General features: G+C 41.5%; 1 protein-coding gene across 2 annotated transcripts in view; it reads right to left on the reverse strand.

The window, feature by feature from the left end:
• Positions 1–27,577, reverse strand: part of PCCA (propionyl-CoA carboxylase subunit alpha) — a 240,178-nt gene that overhangs the window by 151,087 nt on the left and 61,514 nt on the right. For both annotated transcript variants that reach the window (XM_081858120.1, XM_081858119.1), the window contains exons 7-9: positions 13,751–13,882; positions 8,308–8,344; positions 4,724–4,802 (exon numbers count right to left, since the gene is read on the reverse strand). In XM_081858120.1, coding sequence (XP_081714246.1) covers positions 4,724–4,802; positions 8,308–8,344; positions 13,751–13,882 — 248 coding nt within the window. The remainder of the gene's footprint in view (positions 1–4,723; positions 4,803–8,307; positions 8,345–13,750; positions 13,883–27,577) is intronic.

Consider the following 27,577-nt stretch of genomic DNA (forward strand, 5'->3'; position numbering starts at 1 on the left):
TCAATATGCTTAATTATATAATCCATAAATCTTTGAAGCCTAGATGTATGCGCTTAACCAAAACTAAGTCTTAATACTTATTTTCAGTTCTGTTTGTCTCCATTTGCCTCTTTAAACTTGGCCTGCACTTGTCAAGGGAAGGGAGGGAATACAGCTTGCAACAGCCCCACAGTGATTTTTCCATCATTCTATGTCCTCAGAAAGTCTTAATCTGGCCCAACTCTGCTTTTGGGGTGGAGGGAGGGGTGCAAGCACAAATAGAATAACCAGATGACTCCATCTGCCTTGCTGAGCACGGGATGCTTCGGTAAGCTAAGGCAAGGGCAGTTATGGCTGCTCAATGGGATCAAGATGTTTAACATTTCCATTAAGGCACTAGTCTACAAGTAGTGTGGCATGACCCATATAGGGGTTGCAACAGCTGCATTACACCTTCCTCATTGCTTACGTTTTAAGAAATGAAAATATGAGAGAACAGAAGCCAAAAAGTGGTTTTTTTTGGGGGGGGGAGAAGAAGAGAGGAAGAAAGACAGAGATGTGCACGTATGTTAAGGGAAAAAAAATGGATCCTATTGTTGCCTGTCGGTGCTAAAGTTAGGCCTATAATTTGAAAAGGTTAAGAGACAACTGCACCATGCCCTTGGGAAGCAAAAAAGAATGGATGGCTGAAAAATGATCTACAAATATTTTCCATTTTGGCACAGCACTACAACAAGTAAGAATAGTAGCATTGAGAAAGTAGCTTGCCTTATGCCTACTCTGACACCTTACGGCAGTTTTCCTCAAAAGGTTTAAATGAATGTGATTAACCCTCTGAAAAATAGAAATATGTGCAACTAAATGCTCGTGTTCTTGCCTACGTTACAGTACCATGTTTGTATAATGGTGAAAACTGATTTATGTTAGATCCATGTGGCTACCAAGTAAATTAATTTATGAATCACACTGATCTTGAGAGGAAACTGATAGGCATCTTATCTAAAGCCAGGCAAAAATAAAAATGGTAATTTAAAAAAAAACCAGGATGAAGAAACACCCTTTTCTTAAGAACCCCAGCACCAATGTCTGAGACCAACACACAGGCATGAAGACATTGGGGACAGGGACTGCGAATGTGCCCCAGCCCCTCTGCGTAAACCACCCAATATGGCAACTCTTCAAGCATAAACTGTGTTAAGGGGCAGTGTTAATCCAAAACAGATTTTGTTTAGCCCCACCTCAAAATCCCTGTTTGGGGGCTTTCTGCTACTTGCTACTGCCAGTGGTAAGTTTTTCCACTCCCTTGGGCAAAGCCGGGCTCTCCGTCAGAACACAGCTCGCCATCACAAATCCCACACCTTTATTGAAAATATTTTTACTTCAGCTTTTTTGAAGTCCAACATGGCTTACATTACAACATACAGTGGTACCTCTGGTTACGAACTTAATTCGTTCTGGAGGTCCATTCTTAACCTGAAACCATTCTTGACCTGAGGTACCACTTTAGCTAATGGGGCCTCCCACTGCAGCCATGCTGCTGGCACGCGATTTCTGTTCTCATTCTAAGGTAAAGTTCTTAACCCGAGGTACTACTTCCAGGTTAGCGGAGTCTGTAACCCAAAGTGTTTGTAACCCGAATACCACTGTAATTAAAAAGGTAACAAGGCAAGCAGATAAAGCACAACACACACACACTTAAGCTTCTGCACACCATCGAAAACTATGAATATGTAGTCCTGAGGTAGCATTGGGGTGGAAGGTTCACAGGCTATGAAGGACTTGCTCACAAATTTATTGACAGCTGCTTGGATTATTATAAACTAGGAAGTGGAAGGGGCAACAGAATATAAAATGGAAGAATGGTATAAAGAGGTGTGAGATATAGCTAGTAATGCTAAATTAACATGCGTCATTAAGGTAAGACGGGGAATATGCAGGAGAAATGATTTTGAGGAGATATGGAAGGTGTTTGCAGAATTTGTACTGTTAAAACGGAAAGGGGTCAAACCATTACAAGAGGTAGGTGCTGAAATTTTGGGAGGCTGGATTAGTTACAATGGAATGGTCTCGGTGGTGGGGTACACATTTTTATTCTTATTTATTTATGATTATTACTTTGTCAAAATAAAATTATTTTTTAAAAAAAAAACCTGTGAATACGTAAAATGAGGAGATCCCACTAAATTATTTAGGAACCAATTTAAAAGTGGCTCCCTTTTTCCTTCTTGAGATGCCAAATTGCTCTGTCCTACTATGCTGTGTGGTCTGCCGAGTGAGGAAATGATGCTAATGCAAAGCCACTAAAGCACCAGTGAGATGAACATCTGGCACAAAACAGAGATAAACAGTGAATAGGAACTCCGGGGCTTTCTACAAACAAGGCAAACATCCCTAGCTGTTGATCTTGGGCGTGTCTGAGCCTTTCAGTCAATGAAAATTAGCATGTGTAATTAAAATTTGTTGACCCTGGTTTACAGTAGTCTTTATTTGGAGAATTCCCAATCCACTGTCCCCTTCCCCCAGCATTTTAAAGTCACTTAATAACTTTGGTCATGTAAAAGTACTACCGGTATGTTACATTCATATCAACACCTAGTGAGCTTCAAGGCTGATTGGGAATTTGAACTCTCATCTCCCAGGTCACAGTCCAGCACTTAAAACCAAGAACAAAGTGTCAATGTGGTGAAGTGGTTAATCTCAGTCTCAGGGGTTGGTGAAACAAACAAGCAAACCACAGTTCAGGTTCATACAACACAACAAGCTACACTATGGTTTGTTTCAGCTGCATTGACACTGTACAGGGGAAGAAGCCACAACAAATTTGAGGTAAATTCACAATAAAACATGGCTTAAGGTTTATTGTGGCATGCAAGCAAGCCCATAGGATGAAGGATTAGCCTTTTCTAGCCTTTTGAAGTTCTTGGGGAACCTGCTAAACAATGGGTAACTAAAGTACAGTGGTACCTCAGGTTACATATGCTTCAGGTTACAGACTCCGCTAACCCAGAAATAGTGCTTCAGGTTAAGAACTTTGCTTCAGGATGAGAACAGAAATCATGCTCCAGCGGCGCGGAGGCAGTGGGAGGCCCCATTAGCTAAAGTGGTGCTTCAGGTTAAGAACAGTTTCAGGTTAAGAACAGACCTCCGGAACGAATTAAGTACTTAACCAGAGGTACCACTGTATTTAAATATTGCCCTGCTGACTTACCCCATGAATGTTAAAGCCATGCTTGCAAGCCAGACAGCAACTCCAACAGCAAGCATGGGCATGCAAACATGTGCACGGAACTTTTTAAAGTATTGTTTACCCTGATGTGCTATATAAGAAACTTTGCAGACTAATCTTGTTTTGGGGGTCGTGAAGCTTTGGGAAGGACAGGACTCAGAAGCACCACTGAGCATCTGGATCACATCATACCTATTTACTGATTTACAGCATTCACAACCACTAGATGTGATTGTCACTATTTATATGTCTCTCCCTCTCTCTTAAAAAAATGTTAAATACACTTTTTTACATTGAAGCTGCAAAAGGCTAAGGGTTGTATATCCAACACTGAACAAGAAGCACCCTTACATTTTCCCACCCCGACCTGGCCACAGTGATCCATGTGATGGTCACCTCCAGGCTTGGCTACTGTAGTTTGCTCTACGCGGGGCTGCCCTTGAAGCTGCCCCAGAAACTCCAGAGGGTGCAGAATGCAGCAGTGAGGCTCCTCACGGGGTCTCTGCCATGGGAGCATATTCACCCAGTGCTTTTCCAGCTGCACTGGCTCCCGGTGGAGTACAGGGTCAGATTTAAGGTGCTGCTTTTGACCTTTAAAGCCTTTCACGGCCTAGGACCCTTGTACCTACGGGACTGCCTCTCCCGGTATGCCCCACGGAGAACCTCAAGGTCCATAAAAAGCAACACCCTAGTGGTCCCGGGCCCTAAGGAAGTTGGTTTAGCTTCAACCAGAGCCAGGGCCTTTTCAACACTGGCTCCGGCCTGGTGCAACACTCTGCCTCATGAGACCAGGGCCCTGCAGGATCTGATTTCTTTCCGCAGGGCCTGTAAGACAGAGTTGTTCCACCTGGCCTTTGGCTTGGAGCCAATTTGATTCCCTAACCCCTCTTTCTTTTTCCTTTTTCCTCCTGTGATGAGGCTGCATTTTAATATTTTAATGTTTCAATACTTTAATTGTTGTATTTTAATCTTGTTTTTAAGTTGTATTCATTCAACTTGTTTTTATTATTGCTTGTTAGCCGCCCTGAGTCCAGCCTTGGCTGGGGAGAGCGGGGTATAAATAAATATTATTATTATTATTATTATTATTATTAATTATTATTATTATCATCCTGCCCACACAACCAAACTTCCCATTCCTTTCCCCGCATACCCTCCCCCAAATCTGCTACAGAGTGGCCCCCAAGCCTCTGGAGCAGATTTTCAGGGTATGAATGGGACAGTGGGAGAGAGGAGAGAGAACATGCTTCAAATATTAGCAATCAAAAATCAGACAAATCACTGGGCTCTTTTTTTTTTTCTTATAAGACATTATTTTAATTCAACTTACATTCAAAACAAATATGTGTATAACCCCAATGTTTAAAAAAACTGCTAAGACATGCCAGGGGACAAGAGCAGAAACTGTTGCATTTCAATCTGCTGTTTGATATCTGTTTGACTGTCAGCTCACAGTGGTTTAATGGGGTTTTGGAAACAGCAGTATTCATCAAAACTAGATTTTGGACAGCATCTCACCTGGTCTCTTCATCATCCCACGCAATTCTCATGCCTTTCCCACCACCGCCTGCTGAAGCCTTGATCATGACGGGGTAGCCTAGCAGCGGGGAACAATTAGAAAGGAGCTCAGACTTTGATCAGTAAGTCATACAGACATGACAACTGACCACATGTCCAATAACAGGGAATAAAACAATAGGTTTATTAAAAAGCTTAGTTGGGAAGGGTACTGCCAGTACACTATCATTAACGGTAACTAGCTTCTGAATTTGATTAAATTAATAAAAGTGGATATAAACAACAAATCAAAGCTACAATGGTAATACTGCACATTCTTTAAAGTATGGATATGTCGCCTTCCAGTCAAAAAGTCCTAAAGAAAGCTATATTTTGGGGGGAATATTTTTTTTTCACAATCTCAAAAAAATATATATATATATATAATGAACAGCTGAACATGACAGGGGCAACTAGCCAAGAAAAGAATCAGTAGCACTGTTTCAACTAACTTAATCCAAAAGCCACACCTTTGCTCCTCATCAAAAAGCAATTGGTAAACTAGTCAGGCAGGCCTCCTTGGGAACGATGTTCCATAGCTATACCTAGGAAAGTCTTGTCCCAGATCCCCAAGATCCAAAGCCCAGATGGTGAAAAGACAGATCAAAGAGACTTCAGTTGCTCAGTAGATCACACAGAAGACCTCAGAGCCGGCTTTGGCAGGACTGTCCCCTCTGCTTCAACCACAGAGCTGACCAGCAGCAGCAGTGTGGGAAGGATCTTGTAGGCTTAGGTTTTGATAATGTTTTAGTGTGGTTTCATTTTTTAAATTATTTTTTTACTTGTAAACCACCTTGGAATGCTTTGTAATCCTAAAAAGGTGGTAGGAAGACAGCATAACAATACTACTAATAATTATTTACGATTATTGTTTTTAAAAAGGAGGAAGAGGAGAAGGAAGCTTCGTACTGTAAAGGAGGCTTTAAAAATGCTGTGGTTCCAGTGACATTTTAGGGCCTTAGAGACTGAGTCCAGAACTTAGAACTGGAGCCCCAAAATGAACTGGAATTCAAAGGAAGAGGGAGGTACTTCAGGCTTGAAGGATCCATTTTATTTTTTTATTAAACTCTCAAGATCCAGCAACCAGAACCAGGTACAAAAAATATACACTTAAAATGCTATTTGCATAGGAATTTGTCTTGAGTACCTGAACTTCCACACACGAAATTAACTCTTGGCTACCCTCTCCCCAGCTATCTTAATTTTCAGCATCATAACTTGTGTGCATGAGTGGGGGGGGGGCAGTCATTTGGTCACTGCCATTTTTCATACAACAGGGAGTCATAAATCCTTGTGATCCACCGCAACCACCCAGAAACTCATCTACCTTCTTCCCCCTCCTGCGATAAGACTCTAGAGGTAATGTCCTACAGCACAACCCTAACCATATCTACTCATAAGTCCTACTTGAATTCAGTGGTGCTTAGTCCCATGCATGGATGTAGTGGGGGGGGGCAGCTACCCGCCCCCCAAGTAAATACATAAAAATGCTTAACTAACTGACCGACTGCATCACAGATAGCTCAATTCTGCCCCTCACAACATAAATCCTGGCTAGACCCATGCTCCCATGTCAGTTCGTTACGATTACAACCCTATATACCTATTATCAATGGTCATTTTCCCCATGTTGTATGGCAATTAAATATATGGAATGTCTCTCTCCTTCTTTGAAAGTTTCTAAACAGAGGTAAGATAGCCATCTGTCAAGGATTCTTAAGCTGTGATGATTCCTGCATACCAGGGGGTTGGAACAGAGGAATCTTGGGGTCCCTTGTAACTATGATTCTATGAAGAGGCACACCTTGGAGGCTGGAGGCAAGAAGACTGATGATTTCCTTTCTGCTGCTTTAAGTCTCCTCCGAAGGAGAGATGGGGGAGCCATCTTTGAACCTAGCCTGCTGAGAATACCTTGCATCTCTCAATTGTTTTTAAGCTGTGGCTTCTTGGAGTACAGCAAGACTAATACCTGTGATGGTATTATTGTTTTGCCTGTTATAAAGTACAGAAGTAAATCAAATTTCTGTTTTTAAGGGTTGCTTCCAGCTAACTCGTCGAAATTAATGGACCCAAGTTTGCCATGTCTATTAATTTCAACGGGCTTAGTCTGAGTATGTCTAACTTTTGATACAACCCTGTCTAGATTATTAAACTGTAATGTTGAATTTATCCTATGTTTATTAAATTGTTGGTTTTCTCTTATTTGCCTTTACTGATATAATTTTTAACATTTTTTAAAACTTATGTATTTTGATGATGCTAAAGTTGCTTGTGAGCTGCTTCAGGAAAAGTGGAATATAAATGAAATTAACAAAAGGTAACTTGGGTGACTTTCAAGCTCTTGCCCTTTATCAGAATGCAACCCTCAGAAATGGCTTTTTCTAGACACAAAATGGAGAAAGGTACAACTTGCTGCATATGAAAAAGGGAAGCAGTCCACTATATTCAATGCACTCTCACATTATTTCCTTCTCCAAAAAGCACTGGCTTGATTTGCACCTCTTACATGGTTGGCTAGATGAAATGCAACCATATAAGGGCTGCAGCAATTTCAGGCCATTATATTGGGTCTTATAGTAGCAGACTAAGGCGACGGGGTACAATGGCATAGGGTGTTGTAGTTCTTTGCTAGAATGGTTTGGATTATTTGCTATTTGAAACAAGCCTTCACATGACAGTCACTTGTTTGAATCGGACCTATATTACACTCCGAAATACATTCTTTTAAATACTGACCATTCATCCTTAACCACACAAGGCTCAAACAAGCTTCTAAACTGAAAGATCAGTTTCACCCAGCCTCCCTGGTCTACTTTCCAGCACACTGTCCACCACACAAAACACTGGCCAAGAGTAAGACAAAGTTTGATTAGGTTCATACTCTGCAGGCCACCTTACAATTTCACAAAATAAAATGTGCGTAAGTTATGAAATTTCCCAAATTATAGGCTATAATCCAAAGAACTATTTCAGGAACTCCAAAGTGAAATATTTCACACCTCTTGAACAGCTGCACCTATAACTGCACCATTTTTAAAATGTCCTGGTTTCAAAAGTGGTTTCTCAAATAAGATTGGAAGGGGCATAATATGAGGCAGAGGGGTCTTCTACTGTTTGGGGAGTGAAACATCGTATGGTTCATTGGTTGCTGGTCAAAGCCTAATTTACAAAAACAAACAGCATAAACACAATTCTATCAGTCTCCTGATAAAAGATTAGCCATGTCTTTGCACCTTATGCACAAAGTTACTCTTTCCCCTTCATATAAACTCACAAAATGCTACCCTTCATTTAATCAGATTTATGATTACGAAAGCTTGCATCCTGTCTGCAATTTAAGCCTCTAAAATGCTGCCTATATCACAAAAATATTAAGAATTAAAGAGACCATTAATGCTCAGATTCTTCCAGTCCTGAAGGCAACTGAGAATTTTAAAACTTTAATCATTTTTTTTCCACAGGGACTACTTATTACACAGTTAATTCAGTCAACAGCATCTTCTGAAAGGCATACAAATCTCACCATAGCCAATTTAAGAACTTACCAATTTCCCTTGCAATTCTGACAGCTTCATCTGCATCCTGTAAAAGCAGGAAATTAGACCCAACATTAATCCCATCAGCTACTGCACTGTGTCTCTAGGGCAGTCGTATATTGCACTACTGTCTCCTCCGATTCATTTAATGTTTGATTTTACAACCTTCTGACCCGCTTCATTCAGAGGAATGCAAAATTAATACCATAAGTGGAATGTAAATTTTACCTCATCGCTGCATAATACTCAGGCTCTAAGTAGCGAAGAATCAGCTGACAGGAAAAGTCAGCAGGACTACAGAAGGATTTCTCAAGTTGCCAGAATTTAAATTATAGAATTTAGATGGTTCCACAGAGAAGTCAATATCATAGCATTGTAACATATCATCTGTCAGCTTATTCCTGTCTTTTCAGGTACACGTGTGTCATGTTTTCCTGGATACAGTCAGCAGGGGGAGTTGATTCTCTATTGTTTGGCTAAGCTTCACAGTCAAACACAAGTCTTCTAAAAATTCACTGAAATATTCAAATAAAGCACAGTATACACAGGTGTTTGCTGAGTTCCCACCCTTTTTTTAAATTTCAGAAGCGGAAATTTTTAACATATATTAGACTCCAGAAGAGCACTTCAAACACACAATCACTTCATTACAGAGGCCAATAAATTTTGTATTTTTAAGTGATAGAAACTTATTTTTTCTGGTAACTTTAACATTACAATTATTCAAACACTGGATTTGACACATGGATGGCGAGTATTTTGTATCAATACAAACAGTGTGCATGGCCTAAATAATGATATCAGCGATAACAGCGATATCTCTTTATGATATAGTGGTATATAAATGTGTACACAAAAATGGAGTAAGCAAAAGCATCTTATGCTGTTGGGATGGCACATTACTTTGAAATCACCCACTGGTTAATTTGTTGAATAGACACACAACATATTTTTTCACGTGGAACTTCCTAATCCCCGACATTTCCAGTTTAGAAAAATAAGAATCACATAGCAAGGCTAGAAAAAGCCGCTGATTCAGACCTCAGAGATATGCTACCTACCACAGTAATGTGTGCGCTTGTGTATGTATAAACACACACACACACACACACACACACACACACTTTGGGATATGCAATGTTATCTTCTTTTAAGCAGCCAGGTAAGGAATAAATGAAAAACATCCTCGGTTACAGTTCAGTTTCTCAGCAGCAAGTGAAGAAAAGACATTCAGAAAATGAATGGCATATATTTGGTAAACTTTCCCATCACCCAAATAATGTCTTTCCATTATGCATTACTATATGACATGTTTAGCATTGGAAGTTGTTACAGGAATTCCAAGTCCATTCAAATTTGCTAATATTTGCACTCCTCTGTAACATACATTTAAAAGGTTTAAGTAGATTGTATGTCTGGAAACCCCCAGCTGCTGTGTGAGGCTGAATCCATGGGGGCTAACCTCTGAACATTAAAATGAAAACTGATATTTTAAAGCATTCAAAGCCTTCCCCCCCCCACCTTTTTCTTTTTCTAAAGAAAAATACTAGACAAGAGCTCCCTCTCCCCAAAAAGGGAAAAGAAATTGCTTTGGAGGGTTCGTACCTGGCTCATTTTTTGCCAAACAATAAAACAAAAATCTTCATAGTACCTACTAAGAGCCCAATGAAGAATAAGGAAGCTGGTACAGGAAGTTGTCAGAAAATTTAATTTCCTTTCATTAGCTAGTCTGCTCCACAAATCGGTGCTTGTTAAGTTCAAAGCGGCCCTGAAAGCAACATCAGTTTTAAGTCTTTTTTTTTTTTTTTTACTTCAAGCAGGCACATCTGTTAATGAGATTTTCCAAACAATTGTTTTTAAGCCAAAGATAAGTCCACATACCAAAAAAAGGGGAATAAAATTAACGTTTAGTGTTTTATTACACCTTGTTGTTTTCCACAACCCTGCAACCTCCACACGCTCCACGTTTTAGCTTAGAGGGATAAAAAAAATGTATGAAAAGGGTCATTTAAGAATGTTAGTGGTTTCCACACATTGAGTCAGAAGGTTCTTTGTTCCTGTCTGTGACAGTTATGTGAGAATACTTCCCCTTAATAGTCTCTCTGTCAGGAAGTGTTAAACCTGCCAAATGCAGACAATTAGAGCCTCTTGAATAAAATGCAAGAAGAGTGATGACTGATGAAGTGCCTCGATTAGAGCCAAGGAGGAAACTTTTACATTTCTTTTCTCTTGCAAATTCAGGCACATATTTGCTAAACAGAATTTTAAAATAAAAGTAACAAAAGCAGGTCATTTCCCCACCCCACCCCATTTAGTTACCTGCAAACAAGTGGGTAACTGGTACATGCTACAGGCCCATAAGAAGGCAATCTGCAAATTATCCCAGGACAACTGACACAACTATGTTAGATGCAACCCCTCCTTCCCCACCTCCCAAGTCACAATACTTTTAAAGAACATAGGACCTACAATTTTGCTGCCTTCAAAAACATCAAAGCAAAGGGGGAACTACTAAGCAAACCCTTTTACTGTACAGTGGTACCTCGGGTTAAGAACTTAATTCGTAATGGGGCCTCCTGCTGCCGCTATGCCGCTGGAGCACGATTTCTGTTCTCATCCTGAAGCAAAGTTCTTAACCCAAGGTACTATTTCTGGGTTAGCGGAGTCTGTAACCTGAAGCGTCTGTAACCCGAGGTACCACTGTATTTAGGCCATACACACTTTTGTAGAATAGTAACAAATACTATAACTCTCCTTGTCCAAAAGCACATGTCACCAAGCGGTACCACTGCCTACTTTGACCATAAGAAGTCTTCTTAGGATGCTGTTTCAATGACTAGCCACACTCCACCAGGGTGAGAAAGCAGCACAGGTAGAAAGAGCATAACATTTTCTTTTGCACGAAGGAGCATCTCCACACCCATCGTTCTGCCCAGACACTGAGGTCCAGCGCCGAGGGCCTTCTGGTGGTTCCCTCATTGCAAGAAGCAAAGCTACAGGGAACCAGGCAGAGGGCCTTCTCGGTAGTGGCACCCGCCCTGTGGAACGCCCTCCCATCAGATGTCAAAGAGATAAACAACTACCTGACATTCAGAAGACATCTTAAGGCAGCCCTGTTCAGGGAAGTTTTTAATGTGTGACATCTTAGTGTATTTTTGGTCTTTGTGGAAGCCGCCCAGAGTGGCTGGGGAAACCCAGCCAGATGGATGGGGTACAAATAATAAATTATTATTATTATTACTTGTGAGTACGTCCCATTGAAGTCAGTGGGGCTTACTTCTCAGTAAGTATGTGCAGGACTGTGCTGTAAGTCACCAATTTTGTTTATTTTAGTTCCAAGTTATTAGTATATTCATTAAAACAGAATATGTGTATATTGGGGAGGTAGCAATAAAAAAAACTTTGCATTTCCCCCAGTATATTTCTGACCCTTAAAAGTTTTCAAGCACCTACTCAGAATGCTAAAACAATTAAGCATAAACCTTCCATAAAATATTCAACTTCTGTGGGATTCAAGATGCAGACTCAAAGACTTGCATTCCACTAGTGGAATGATCAACTTCCCATGCCCCCCCACTCCTCAAATACTGCCCCCATGTAGTTAAGTATATGCTGTTTAAGAAACTTCACATTCAAAGACTGGTTTGATATGCAGCATAGATAACTGTGGTTCCAGGAAAAAGAAGCCCAAAGTTGTGTGGCTCTTTGGATCCTAGCCCAAGTATGTATTCACTGACATTTCAATAATTTGGTAAACCAAATCTGGTACTCATGCGTGAAAAGTACAAATAACTAGCATATTACTCTTAAAACCAAACATTGTTCTGATTTTGTAAAATTAAAAAATTATATTATATTTGAGCATGTGTCTATGATCCCAAAAACCATTAAGGCTTTGCTTGCAACAGTTTAAACCACATATTTACTGCATTCTTCAAAGCAGCTCTGGACCATATCCAACAATTGACCTCATTTTATTCTCACAATTCTATAAAGGTGGGTTAAGCTGAGAGACGGTGACAGACCCAAGGCCAGAAAAATCACACCTACATATCTTAGGAACAGGTCACATTCCCCAACATACCCAAAGGCATTTTGAGTCAAGACATTGGGGAACGAGACACATATTGTCATCAGAACATGGCAAACCAATATTGCACCAAATAAAAGGAAAGGTGCTCATGATCTATTTGATTATCTCCCAAGAAATATAAAAAGCCTCTTCAGCAGCAGTGGTCTATTCATTACTGCAATGATATACTTGAAAATAGTACAGATAGCCTTGGAATCATTTTTTTTCCTTTGCCAAAATCCAGCTCCTGAGAAGGAAACGGTAGACGGCTTTCAGTTTGGAGCAACTTTATGGTGAAGAGGATATTATTACACAAGCCTGGGCAATACGTTTTGATTCCTGGATCAACGCACAGGCAGTCCATCTGAGCAGGCCCGTGCAGAGTGGTGGGCAGCCGTGTACACTTGCCCCAAGCTCAGAGGACTAAGCTGGCTGAGGGAAGGGTGTGGCGCCAGGGACCAGCTGCTTTTTAGTTTGAGTTTATAACTTTATTCTAACAAGACTCCTGTGCCAGGCCTGCGTATGAGTCTTCCAACAACCCACCACATTTTAGCCAAGCAAGAAACAGATCCAAAGGCAGTGAGACTCAGATAGGGAAGGGCAAGGAGAAGTTTTAACTCCTCTAGTCCGGCCTAGTGGTGTTCTGACTGCCTCTGTTACTTTCTCTTATATTAGGGAATGGCGGCCATTTACATGAAGGAGAAACAAACCACTACACTTAGGGACACAGAGTTGAGGCAAAGGCAAAAACTGCCCGTCATTGACTGAGTGACTTAACAACACATCAGGGTGCTATAAGAATGCTATAAGTACGTTTCCAAGCACAATTCAAAGTGTTGGTGCTGACCTTTAAAGCCCTAAACGGCCTCGGTCCAGTATACCTGAAGGAGCGTCTCCACCTCCAACATTCTGCACGGACACTGAGGTCCAGCACCGAGGGCCTTCTGGAGGTTCCCTCACTGTGAGAAGCCAAGTTACAGGGAAGCAGGCAGAGGGCCTTCTCGGTAGTGGCACCCGCCTTGTGGAACACCCTCCTACCAGATGTCAAAGAGAAAAATATCTACCAAACTTTTAGAAGACATCTAAAGGAAGCCCTGTTTAGGGAAGCTTTTAATGTTTAATACATTATTGTATTTAAGTGTTTTGTTGGAAGCCGCCCAGAGTGGCTGGAGAAACCCAACCAGATGGGTGGGGTATAAATAAATCATTCTTCTTCTTCTTCTTCTTCTTATTATTATTATTATGAACCGAAATGGCACTGCACACCCAGCAATCACTGCACAAACCCCAAGGGTGATATTGATGGTGATTTTGCTATTTTATAATAAGCCTCAGAAAGCATACTTTTAAAATGAAAAACATGTTTGAAATGTTTCTTACCTTGACCACCCCATCAAAACCAGGTATAGTGTTGACCTTTGCATTCTTGGCTAAGAGTTTGCTTTCTATCTTGTCCCCCATTGCTTGAATAGCATGCATGTCTGGTCCAATGAAAGCAACACCTTCTGATGCCTGAAGAGAGAAGAAAAGGAAAGGGTTTTTTACTCATATATATATATATATATATATATATATATATATATATATATATGCTTTCGTAGATTTTCACGGGTACAGGAATGCAGGTTTTGGTGTCCTCGGGTGTCTTCCCGTGTAAAAGTTGGGGTGTCTAGGCGACGTTTCGACGAGGTCTCACTCGTCATCTTCAGGCTGGTGCTTTCGGCTTCTTGTTACTGGAACCTCTGTTCCAGTAACAAGAAGCCGAAAGCACCAGCCTGAAGATGACGAGTGAGACCTCGTCGAAACGTCGCCTAGACACCCCAACTTTTACACGGGAAGACACCCGAGGACACCAAAACCTGCATATATATATATATATATACTATGCTGAGATTTTGTTTAGGGAAAACCCTAAATTTATGTAAGCAACCTAGCTTGAGTCAGTACATTAAAATGTGTATGAGCTTGTTAAGCCTATATGGAACACAGGCACAAAGCTCCTATAATTACTGTTTGCATAAATCAAAGCCAGACCAAAGAAAAATAGCGGAGAGCCATAAAGTATTCCAGCCTGAACATTTGCAAGATCCCCTGTGTAAGAAAAAACAGTTAACTCATGAGTCAAGGAGCCACAAGTGGCTTACAAAGATATGTTCAATAATGTATACTAACTTCAGGATTTCATTCTGCATTCTTTAAAACATAAGCCTCACACAAAACGGAAATGAATTTACTCTTTGTAAGTGTTCACGACGCACAGGATGGACATTTAAAATATTTAGGTACTGCATGTGTAATAAAAGCCATAAATGGATATTATCTTTGTAGGCTAGGCAATCACAGTAACATACTTATACAGACTGCACTTCAGAACAGTGAGATATTCTTTATGTACAGATTAACCCAGTATTATAAACTATCATTTCTCATAACACTCTTTCATTGTATTTGTTTTTAGTCTCTCTCAAACACACACTTTTCTCTTTTTCCAGAGAACGTGAGTTTGTGCTTGAAAAGCACTGCTATTATATATATATATTCAAGACCTTATGAGTTGGATAGTTTGTGTGAGATAATGTCAGTCAGGCTCTTTTATCAATTGTGCAGCTTTTTAAAAAACAAAAATCAGCTGACTAGTTTTGTTTTAAAAAACAAAAATCAGCTGACTAGTTAGACAGTAAAATCACTGACCACATTAACAACATCCTGTTTATTGATCTGTTCTGTCCCAGACAGAACATCCACAGGCAAGCATATGAAAGCTGCCAGGAGTCACAACATTCATGACTTTTGGGCATTTCACAAATTCATGCATATTCCTTGGTCTTAACTCATTGTATCCCTTAACTTGATTACTCAGGGCTGAATGTGTGAAATGAAATGCTGAGAAGCACTGCATCTGAAGTTATATAAGGTCCACTCAAATGATAGCTCATTCTCACACATCTAAAACAAGGTTCTAGAGTATGGTCTAAAAGTGCATGAGACCACAAACTCATCGAAGCTAAGCAGGCCTGGGTATGGTCAGTTTCTGAACTGGGAGCCACCTGGGAGCCACCTGGATTCCATGATGAAAGAAAAGTGGGATATGCTTGATACTGAAGCCTTCCATCCAGCAATGAATGTGAATGTTCATACAAAACTTTAGCCCCCCTTCCATGATGGTGGGGGTAGGGCAGGCAAAACATACATGAAATGGATTTCTTATATGGGATGCTGAACTAGCCACAGGTAAGGAACTTGTGAAAAAACTCTGATGTTGGGTAAGATTGATGGCACAAGGAGAAGGGGACAACAGAGGTTGAGATGGTGTTATAGAAGCGACCAACATGAATCTGACGAAACTCCGGGAGGCAGTGTTAGACAGGAGTGCCTGGCGTGCTCTGGTCCATGGGGTCACAAAGAGTCAGACATGAGTAATCGACTAAACAACAAAGGAACTTGTAGAAGAATGATGAAAATATGTAAGGTGCACACAAAACCCCAATCCAGAAATGGGGATCTTTTCAAATGGTAGCGATGGAGACAAGAGAGAATCCTGTCAAGAGAAGGATTGAACTCTCTGCTCATCTGCTGGTAAGCGGAGATTTCAATCCTGTTGTCTGCGGCTTTGCCAGCAGGTTTTCCTATGTGGCCCCTCCTGCCCACCTGTCAAAGTTGGCCTGAAGGGTAGGGGGGATGATAAAGATATAACCCACATGGTCAAAAAGTATGCCACCCCTGGTTTGGAATCCACCTTATACTGTAACAATACCAAATTTTGTGTGACTTTAATAATTACATATTCTTCCCCTGTTTAACACGGTGTCAATTCCTCCACCACCCTCAGTTGTCTCTTTGTGTGTCTTTATATTGTAAACCCCTTTTGGTAGAGATCTATCAAAACCGTAATCCTACATACAGTGGTGCCCCGCAAGACGAACGCCTCGCAAGACGGAAAACCCGCTAGACGAAAGGGTTTTCCGTTTTGGAGGCGCTTAGCAAAACGAATTTCCCTATGGGCTTCCTTCGCAAGACGAAAGCCCATAGGGAAATCTCCGGGACAGCAGGGAAGCGCAGCGCGTCTTCCCCACTGTCCTCGGACCTCCTCCAGAGGCTGGTGGTGGGGCGGAGAGACCTCCTCCCGCCGCCAGCGTTCGGAAGGCTCCTCCGAAGGCTGGCGGTGGGGTGGAGAGACCTCCTCCCGCCGCCAGCCTTGGGATGGCTGCTCCGAAGGCTGGCGGTGGGGCGGAGAGACCTTCTCCCCACGCCAGCCTTCGGATGGCTGTCCTGAAGACTTGCGGTGGGAGGAGAGTTTTCCTTCCCACCGCCAACTCTCAGAATGCTGTTCTGAATGTTGGCGTGGGGAGGAAAAACCCTCCTCCCACCGCAAGCCCCGGGAACAGAGGAGAAACACTGCGAGCCTTCCCCTCTGTTCCCGTACCTGTCCTGAAGGCTTGCGGTGGGGAGAAAAGCCCTTCTCTGCACCGCCAGCCTGGCAAGCGGTCTCCATAGGAACACATTAATTGATTTCAAGGCATTCCTATGGGAAACCGTGCTTCGCAAGACGAAAAACTCGCAAGAAGAAAAAACTTGCGGAACGAATTAATTTCGTCATGCGAGGCACCACTGTACAGTGAAAGTATATGTTTCCAATCCTTCTAGCTTTCTGCACCAGCATGTACGCCAAGGCAAGTTTCTGGGAAATGTTTTAGGACAGGTATGCAAATGTGATTTCCTGGGCCTGGTACACTGGGTGTCGATTGGGCCCTCTGGACCCCTCGCCGCCCAATCTGTTAACAAGACCTGCTACATATAGCAACTTAACCTAGCCTACCTCAGAGGGCTGCTGCAAATATAAACACAGGTGAGGAAAGGAAAACATACACAACTTTGAGCTCCTTTGTGGAAAAGCAAGATACAAATATATGCCACACAGCAGACAGTTCAACTATGAAATACACTCCCACAGGAGGCAATGACGACCACCAACTTGGATGGTTATAAAAGAGAATTAGGAAAAAAAATCTTGGAGGATAAGGCTCTCAACAGCTGCTAACCACTATAGCTATGTTGTGTCTCCAAAGTTGGAGGCAATATGCGTCTGAATACAGCGGAACCTTGGTTCTCGAATATAATCCGTTCCGGGAGTCCGTTTGACTTCCGAAACGTTCAAAAACCAAGCGCCCCGGAAACAATAGCCAACAACCACATCGGACATTTGAGTTCCAAAAAACGTTTGAAGACTGGAATACTTACTTCCAGGTTTTCAGTGTTTGGGAGCCGAAATGTTTGAGTACCAAGGCATCTGAGAACCAAGGTTCCACTGTACTAGTTGCTTGGAACCAAAAGAGGGGAAGATGCTACCTCCAAGGGCTGTTGTGTAGATATAAAGGAAAGGGGAATGCAATATACATAGCTTTGAGCTCGTGGATACAAATCTACAACAGCAACAAATATGTGCAGCTTCATAACTCTCAGCAAACATACATACGCAGACATTTTGCCAACCTGTAGTCTTTCCTCCCCTGCATTCTAAAACTGCTGTTATAACATTTTGCAAATAGTGATTTTAAAACAAATAAGATGCCAAGTGACTGGATAAACATAGAAAATAAAGGTGACATTAAACACACACAGAGAGAAAACTATCTATTTGTAAAACTGTTTAGGCAAAAAAGGAGGGAGGAATTACCACAATTGCCAGCCAATCAACACTGTGTACAGACAGATAAGAAAGCTTCCATACCCAAAGAGGGGTGGGAACCAGGTTTGCCTCACTAGTAGAAAAGAATATGCTTAAATATACATCTATGGTGAAGGACGTCTGGTGGCGCTGTGGGTTAAACCACCGAGCCTAGGACTTGCCGATCAGAAGATCGGCGGTTCAAATCCCCGTAACGGGGTGAGCTCCCGTTGTTCGGTCCCTGCTCCTGCCAACCTAGCAGTTCGAAATCACGTCAAAGTGCAAGTAGATAAATAGGTACCGCTCCAGCGGGAAGGTAAACGGTGTTTCCATGCGCTGCTCTGGTTCTCCAGAAGCAGCTTAGTCATGCTGGCCACATGACCTGTACACCGGCTCCCGAAGCCAATAAAGCGAGATGAGCGCCGCAACCCCAGAGTCGGCCACAACTAGACCTAATGGTTAGGGTTATACATCTAGGGCAACTTCACCTATGAATACCACAAAACTGAAGCAGGAGCAGTGGTACTGCCTATTTGTTTTAAATTTTTGAACGCCACCTTGTAAGAAGTTAACTGAAAAGGTAGAGTACAGCAAATATATAAAATAAACAAGCAAACAAGTAAAAGATCCCAGCTTCAAGCCTTGGTGGCTGCAGAGAGGGCTGGGGAGGAATACTGTCTGGAACTCTGGAGAGGTTCCTGGGTTACGAGAGACAGCAGGTAAATATTTTGCAGTGTAAAAAAATACCACTGTGCAGTTTTCCAGACTGCGGAATATACAAGCAGCCACAAAGGATATGAAACATGAAACAAAAAGAGAGATTAAAAAATACAGTACGTTGCATGCGTCATTCTGAGCACTGTTCTTTCCCAGGACAGATTTAAAAATGCAAGACATGAGTCCTTTCTAAATTAGTATGGAAAAACTACAGACCTCAGAAGTACTCGTTAAGTAATAGGTTTCTTAGTGGTTTAGGTAGAAACAAAGTGAAACATGTAAAGAATTTTCTATAGATGTTTTCCATATACCATTTCTTACAGTTCCTGGCACTGAAATCAGTCAAAGCTTTTACATGATAAAAGAAATCCGTGGAACTAATCCTAGAAACCTCTTTCTGTTTTCTGTGCATAACACCTCCAGGCGACAGAGGAGACAAAATGCTTCATTTGCATCCTTAAACATTAGAAACTGAGAATGAACCTTTTCAGCTGTAAATGTTATTGCATCTACATTTCCAGAAAGAGGGGGGTTGAGAGAGAGAAAGGTTAAACAGTCCACTCAGGTTTATGTTAACTCATCTCTTTTTAGGGCCACTGATCAGTAGAAAGAGACAAGAATGCAGAGGCTTAACAGCTCTGATCTCCTTCTTCATAATGTTCCATTGTATTCAATAAATGGATACAGCTCCTGATTACAGGAACAAAAAGAAGAAATCAGGTATGCACCAAGGAAATGGGAAATATTAACCAATGCCATCTTCCAGTTTTTTCTCCTTCTAGTCTTGAGCAGTCAAGTTTCATTTATGTGGATGAAAAACTAAGGCAAGGTTAGATCAGACTTGTTTTACAATATTCACGGTGGTAGATAATATTGTCTGATATTACAATACTTGTACAAAAAAATTGTACGTTCCATAAAACTTCAGGGGACTTGGATCCTGACTGCAAAGATAGCAGCAGGTACAAATGCACACAAAGCAGCTTCTACATCAGTAACTACTGGGGTAACATTTGGTTAATGACTTTGTCCTGCTATGCTGTTTGTCATTGGAATTCCATTATGAATGGCTAAAGCCAGATACTCTACATTCAGTTTTCATTTTGTGACAATATAGCAACCTCAAGTGATTCAGTTCTGAGGTCCAGCTCAGATCATTACTTTCTGCTGCAATGGTGGTGCCCATGACATAGGCCTTCCTGAACATTTTTGTTGGTACATCTCAAGAAAAAGGCTATAATTAATCCAAATACAATTCTTTTCTGCAGAGCAACTGGCTTTTCCCATTTCATAAGAAGCTATTCTTCTACTGAGAGCTAAGCGCAAGGCGGGGACCAAAGGTTGACAAACTACCCCAGAAGGAGCACCACATGCCCCCCAGAGGTACTACCCATCCCATAATACCCCATAAACCCGTCAGCATGCAACAGCGGCCACACCCTGAGAATGGATTTGACTGGCTGGCTAAACCAGAAGGTGGCAGCTGATGGGTCTCAAAGCCTTGCCCTGCATGTGAAGACAGGCTCTGGCGGATTGAGCGAACAAGACCAAAAGTGGGTCCAATTGTCAAGAAGGTGGTTTCTGCATGTGTTGTAGAGGGAAGTGAGGGGCAGATGGGGCTCGTCCACCAAGGAAGGTAGCCCACCTAAGAGGTGAAAAACTTGGATCTGAAACCTCTGCTACCTTGCAGGATATATTCAGGAGGAGAAAAGGCTAAGGAGTAAACCCTACACAAATTTGGAGTAGAGTCCGTAAGAGGGTTGGATGGCGTCTTGTACACCTCCTTTTGGCAACTCCTGCAGTCAAGCTAGTGCCAAATGTATTGCTCTGCTTTCTTTTGGACCACATCTGCAAGGCCAAGAAAGAGGTCTTGTCATCTGGGCAGCCCAATACCTCCATACACACTGCCCAGGCTTGCGCCCTGGGCAAGTCACTTTGGTACTACTAATGCAGCAGTTTGACTTCACCCCCAGAGGTGCACTCCATAGTCTCTTGAGATAGACAGATACCAACAATTCTTCCATTGAACAAGTACATTATCTTAAAAACGTAGCAACCCCCAGTTTTTAATTGGGGAAGGAGAGAGAGAACAACTCCAACAGTCCAATGAAAGCATCCCAGTCAAGTTGACCATTGCATCTTCAGGAAAAAGCTGCACTGTGAGTCACAGGCAAAAATGGCTTCCATCACACTTAGCCTAGGAATACACAAATACTCATATGGATGTAAAATGCATGACACACCGAGGTGGCAAACCAGTGTCAGTACCTAGGCAACCTTACTCTAAGGAAGAACCCCTTTCCTCAGAGTGAGGGGCAGAGATTAGTAGCAAAATCAATGTTGCATTAAGTAGGTGGGTGAGGAGAGGAGAGGAGAGGAGAGAACAAGGAGTGACAGAGGGCAACCCTTAGTCATCTCATACGAAAAGTAAAAGCAGTGGGTAGAGTGGCAGTGAGGCAGACAGCACCTAATCGGCTGGTCTGGGAGCTAAATTGTGTGAAGTAGAAGGCACCCAACTCAAGGACAACCAAGAGAAAATAATTAGAAAGAAAGAAAAATGAGCTTGTAAGAACACAGCCCAGTGAATACTTCATTAGCTCAAGCATCAGAAGATGACATGTCAACCTTGAGAAAAGCCCTGGCAAAGATATATGGAGACTGCCCTGCAATCTCCTCTTCAGAAGCTTCGCCCATATGCTTCAGATGAAAAATTGCAAATAAATCTTTGTCAACTTGCTGTTAAGCTTTTATCAAAAGTGTAATGGGAGGTACAGGAAGAAAACTTTTCTGGTGACTCTGGGACGTGGTCCCCTAGCTCTATGAAGTAGAACTTTCATTTGAAATATGATTTACTATTTTGCTCAGTGATATTTTGGAAGTGATTACTTCCAATGAGCTCCTTGGCAGAAAATAAATGCAATTGATTAATTCAGTAGTAGTAGTAGTAGTAATAATAATAATAATAATAATAATAATAATAATAATAATAATAAATACTTTGGGGCATAAACAGTACAAGAAGCTACTAATAAGGGCAATCATTAATAAAATGTCAGAAGAAGAAGAGAAAAATGACAAGGTTTTAAAGACAATGAACCTCTGGTAAGTGAAAAAGACACGGGTGAACAGCTGGTCAGTAGTTCAACTAACAGGTCAAGGAAACCTAGGAGAAAAAACATGTACACAGGCACTCTTGATGGATGCCATGTTCAATCAACTGGCATTCCCTGGTGCATCACTTGCATCTTTCTGCAGGAGGGAATCACAGGCGCTTTCTCACATTGGTCACTGTCCAGAAAAGGCATCTCTAGAGCAGCAACACCACTTGAACACTTGAGATTCTCTCCCAAAGTTCACAGACAGGTGACTGGAGCCTGAGCAGAGGTCCTCTTGTGGCTCAGGAATTGGCTTCTGAATACCAGTTGCTAGAAACCACAGGAGGGGAGAGAGTGCTCTTGTGCTCAAATCCTGCTTGCTTGGTTTGCCACAGGCCTCTGGTTGGCCACTGTGAGAACAGGATGCTGGACTAGATGGGCCACTGGCCTGATCCAGCAGGGCTCTTAGAATGGATGTTTTCACAAAAATGGTTATTTCCACAATATAGAACCACCAAATTATAGGGCTGGGAGGCACCTTTAAGATCATTCCGTTCAACCCATGCTCAGGGCATGATCTGCAATGAATGATGAAGCTACAGCATTTCTACTTAAATACCTCCTATGACCTGTTTGCTCCATCATCAAACAATTCTTACCATTGGCACATCTGTCCTAATGTTTAGCTGAAACCTTCTTCCTTGAGATTTCTACACACTGGCTTTGCCTTCTGGAGCAATAAAGTACAAGCCTATTCCATATGACACCCCTTCTGCAATTTGAGTATCACTTGTTTGTCTCTCCTTTAATACTCTCTTTTCCAAGCTAAACGCACCCCTGTTATTCATGGGACATGATTTTTCAGACCTTTCACCATCCTGGTTGCCACTGCCTGAATACATATCCCGTTGCTTTCCTTAAAATGTGGATTGCGGGGGGGGGGGGGGAGGTTAGTGACATTAGACTGCTGGCTCACGTTCAGCTCACAATCAGCTAAGACAAATATATCCTATTCTCATGTGCTTCTGCCAAACATGGTCTTCCACATTTGTGTCCTTTGGTTAAAAAAAGGTAAAGGACCCCTGACAGTTAAGTCCAATCACAAACGACTCTGGGGTTGCGGCGCTCATCTCGCTTTACTGGCTGAGGGAGCCAGTGTTTGTCCACAGACAGTTCTTCCGGGTCATGTGGCCAGCATGTCTAAGCCACTTCTGGCAAAACCAGAGCGGCACATGGAAATGCTGTTTACGAATAGCTAAATGCAGGATTTTGCACATTTATCTCAATTGAATTTTGTCTTGTAGTTTCAATACTGCCAAGTCAGTATTTCCAACAAGTCAAGTTCACTTTCAATTCTCATTCTGTCTTTCATAGTGTAAGCTACTCCTTGCAGCTTCATCTGCACATCTGATAAGCACCCCCTCTCCTCTATCCAAGACATTTATAAAGATGCTGAACAGTAGAGGGCGCAAGACCGTCTTGTGGCACTTCATTGGGGACCTCCCTCAAGGTTAATGGGCACTCATTGGATAAAGTTGCTCAATCAGCTGTGGATCTACATATTACATATGCAAAACTGCTCATAATTGAAAAGGGTTTCTTTTAAATTTCCAGCGCACGTAAAACCAGAAATATCTCTGACAAACACTGGCAAAAGATTGTTTAAAATGCACTGTGGTTTGTTTGTTTTTCAATGGAGGGGGTGGGGAGAAAGTCTTGTGCTGCTTGTATCATAGAAATAGATTTTTAAACTATAAATCCCCTTTCAAATAACACACATTTCCCACATTTTATACAGAATTCATCTTTTAAGAACAGGGGGGAAATGTTGTGACATTAGTAGATAATCACACTTAAATGTCTTTTTGCAGAAGAGGAAGCACTCTCAGAAGCTTCTGGCAACTCATTAGAAATAAATGGAGCAAACACACTACAGGAAACCAAATACAAATCTGTTTTCAAGGGAATCTTGAGCTTTTGCAGTAGAACTGTTTGAACTTCCATCCTGTTAATTGTGGAGACTACTTAAGAAATTCTGTGTCAGCAATCAGGGCCAAGAGTGGACGCATAACTATAGTAGTCCACTTTCAAAATTCTTGAAAACCCATTTAAGAATATCAGTAGGGGGTAAATTAAAGCCATATGCATTAAGAAGCTAATAATTTGAAAAATGTACAGAAGCAATGAACCTTGAAGTTTATCAAGCACTGAAATGACTATTAAGAAGTGTTTTGTCTAGCTCTAAGTAACAAAATAAAGCCAAAATGATGCCAGTCTGAAGATGAACAGTCATAACCAACAGTCTAAATTTCAACACTAGAATTTGAGATTTAGCATGTAAGCCTCAGTAAAATCTACAATTCACTAGTTGCCAAGAACATTTGTTTGCTTCAGTTCATATCAGGAATTATCATTTACTAATGCAGGTATTGCGTGCACTATTATCAAAGCTCAGCTCTTTACAAAGCACAATAACTAAACATATTCTGTGAGATGCCACTAAATTAATAGCAAAAGTTGACTGCATATCACAACAAGTTAATTCATAATTTTACCTCAGTTTATGTTTAGAGTTTTCAACCTTGGTCCTATGAATGTTTACTTGGCAGCAGGTCCTGCTTTATTCAATTGAATTACACCCTTGTCTGCCAACATTGTAGGTAACTGCCTCTAACAGTTTTCTGCTTCACTGCTGCTTATATACATTCCCATCTCACCAAAAAGTACACCACCACAGATTAAGAATACTAAAAATAAAGGAATATAAAATAAAGACACCAGCGTGGTGGTAAATAACTCCAGGTAAACATTTAACTTCTTATGTCAGGCAAGGCGAATGGCAGGAGAAGGAAAGAGAGAGGAAGGTAGGAATATCCAAACCAACTTCATGCGTTGTACCATGTTAAGTTTCAAAGAAATTATTTTCTGCTCTTCAAATCAGAGCAACGTAACATTTGTAAATCTATTGCTTGGTGGATTTTGCCTCAATATACAGATGGATCCTAATATACATGTGTGACTTGTATATTACTTGTTCTTTTCAAAAATAAGTCACGGTCGCTGACTTGTTTTTAAAAAGAAGGGGGGACTGAACCAAGATATAGTTCTCACCGAAGAAGTAAAGCAGTGTCTGGGCTGCATCACTCCAGACCACCAGTGAGGGGGGCTCACATCACAATGCTGTTCCATACAGGGAAAGGGGGGGGGCTTGACATAACAAACAAGAATGCAAAGGAGAAGGCTAACTAAGGATTCGATGTCTCCATGTAACAGTTTGTTTTTTCAAATACAGTGGTATCTTGGGTTACATACGCATCAGGTTACATACGCTTCAGGTTACAGACTCCGCAAACCCGGAAATAGTACCTCGGGTTAAGAACTTTGCTTCAGGATGAGAACAGAAATCGTGCGGCGGCGGCACAGCGGCAGCAGGAGGCCCCATTAGCTAAAGTGGTGCTTCAGGTTAAAATCAGTTTCAAGTTAAGAACAGACCTCCAGAACAAATTAAGTACTTAACCCGAGGTACCACTGTATGTAGGAGGTTTTTGTTTGGAGAATCATTCAGTCATATGAGCTGCAGTCTGAAGTGGTATTGGCCAGACATACATTTACAAAGTTCATGACAGCTAGGCAAAAACAGAAGACAACATATCTATTAACAGCTGTTAGCTATGGTTCACGTTTTACGGCTTGGTCCTTTGAGTGAGGAAGACATGCCTCCCTTCTGAGGCCACCATCTTCATGCCCAAGCTTGTGAACTTCTGAAAGCATGTGGGTGGCCAGTGGCCGAAAGCAGAGTACTACCACAGTAAAGGAACCTGTTCTGAACAACATTTTGTTTGCAAATTTAAAATATGTTGCACACCTGCAGCTGCAGCCACAAGCGATGGTGAAAGATTATAAAGAACTAAATTTCCTCATGAGTGTAAAAAGTTAACATTATTATGTCTTAAAACTCAATACCCTTTTCTAAGAGAAAGTCTTGAGTTTTTTTGTGCTTCAAGTTTAACAATTTCAAAGCAAACACAATGGGAAAAGAGGCCGTAACTGAGTAGTAGAGTGTGTACTTTATATTCAAAAGGCCCCAAGATTCAATCCCGCCTCTTTTCGTAGGGCTGGGAAAGATCCCTGTCTGAAATCCTGGTGAACCACTTCCAGTCACTAAAGACAATACTGAGTTTCCTATGTTCCTATTTTAAAAACCATCCAATTTATTTTGGCATCAATTCACATGTGAAAGGTCAAATATGATTCTCACATGCCGTTTGATACCCATGAATTACCTTGTGCTCAGGATCCACTTCTAATTACAGTGGTACCTCGGCTTAAGTACTTAATTCGTTCCGGAGGTCCATTCTTAACCTGAAACTGTTCTTAACCTGAAGCACCACTTTAGCTAATGGGGCCTCCTGCTGCTGCCACGCCGCCGGAGCACGATTTCTGTTCTCATCCTGAAGCAAAGTTCTTAACCCGAGGTACTATTTTTGGGTTAGCGGAGTCTGTAACCTGAAGCCTATGTAACCTGAAGCCTATGTAACCTGAGGTACCACTGTATGGCACTCAGAATTCAACAAGGCATCTACTTGTTCCTAGCAGAAGATGGTCTAGATCATGGTTCTGAAGACAGACCAATTCGAAGTCTGAGAGTGGCAAGATTAACCACATGAATAGCAGGAGGATGAATGGAGAAGGTCCCCCCCCCCCCGGCTCAGTCTCAGGCATCTCCAGTTAAAACAGATCAGCTAGCAAAGACCTCTGTCTTGAGACCTTGGTGATCTGCTGCCAGGAGGATAAATATCAACTTCTGAAACAACACTTTATACCAGACTTTCTAACTGCTAATTTATGTGCTTGAAATGGTTAAAACACTGGTTTTGCAACTGGTAGATCCAAGTTCAAATTCCTGTCTTGCCAGGAAGTTTAGTTCCTAAATGTCATATGAGGAATGTGTAGCTGCCAGTAACAAAGTTAATACTAAGTGTTCTCGTTCCTGTTCCCATTCATTTCAGAAGAGGATTTGCGACTTTCAGTAAAGCAGGTAAAGTAACCACTTGGATTCAAACTAAACTGAACTCAGCCTTAGGCAGAAGCAACACTCTGTACAACTTGAAAGCTAAAATATTTCTTACCCCACCCCAAAAAAAATGGGTCAAAAAAATTAGCCTGCCTTACTTTGTATATTATCTATTATTGGGAATAAGCCAGCAAATTAGTACCTATGTCAAATGCTGTAATTTATGCAATGAAAACAATCATGATCATAATTTTTAATTAGATTAACACACACACAAATCAGTTTGTTTAAAGTATGTCACCTTGTTTTTTAGCTGAAAAGGTCCCAGCTTACAATGATCAGTAGTAAGATAGCCCCTGGTAACTTACAATCTTAAAAACATGACAGAAGAAGAAAGGAGTGAGGAGGGATGAGGAAAAAAGTAAGTTCATGCACCAGTTCTTAAAGTGAGGGTTCATTTAACAACCACCTGAAATGAAACAATTCATTGCTGTCACCTCACTGACCTTTTTGATGTATATATTTTGCCCAAAGAGGAGGCTCAATCTCCTTGCCATACATTTGCCATACAAAGTTGCCATACATTTTTGGTGCCTAACTTCAAGATGTGGAAGTATCCCTGCTTGGCTCTCTTTAAACTTAAATCTTGTTTTCCTCTTTGAATATTTTACATTTCAGACTATATACTATATAGTGGTACCTCGGGTTACATACGC

Source organism: Podarcis erhardii (assembly GCF_964252035.2).
Source record: "Podarcis erhardii genome assembly, chromosome: 4".
NCBI lineage: Eukaryota > Metazoa > Chordata > Lepidosauria > Squamata > Lacertidae > Podarcis > Podarcis erhardii.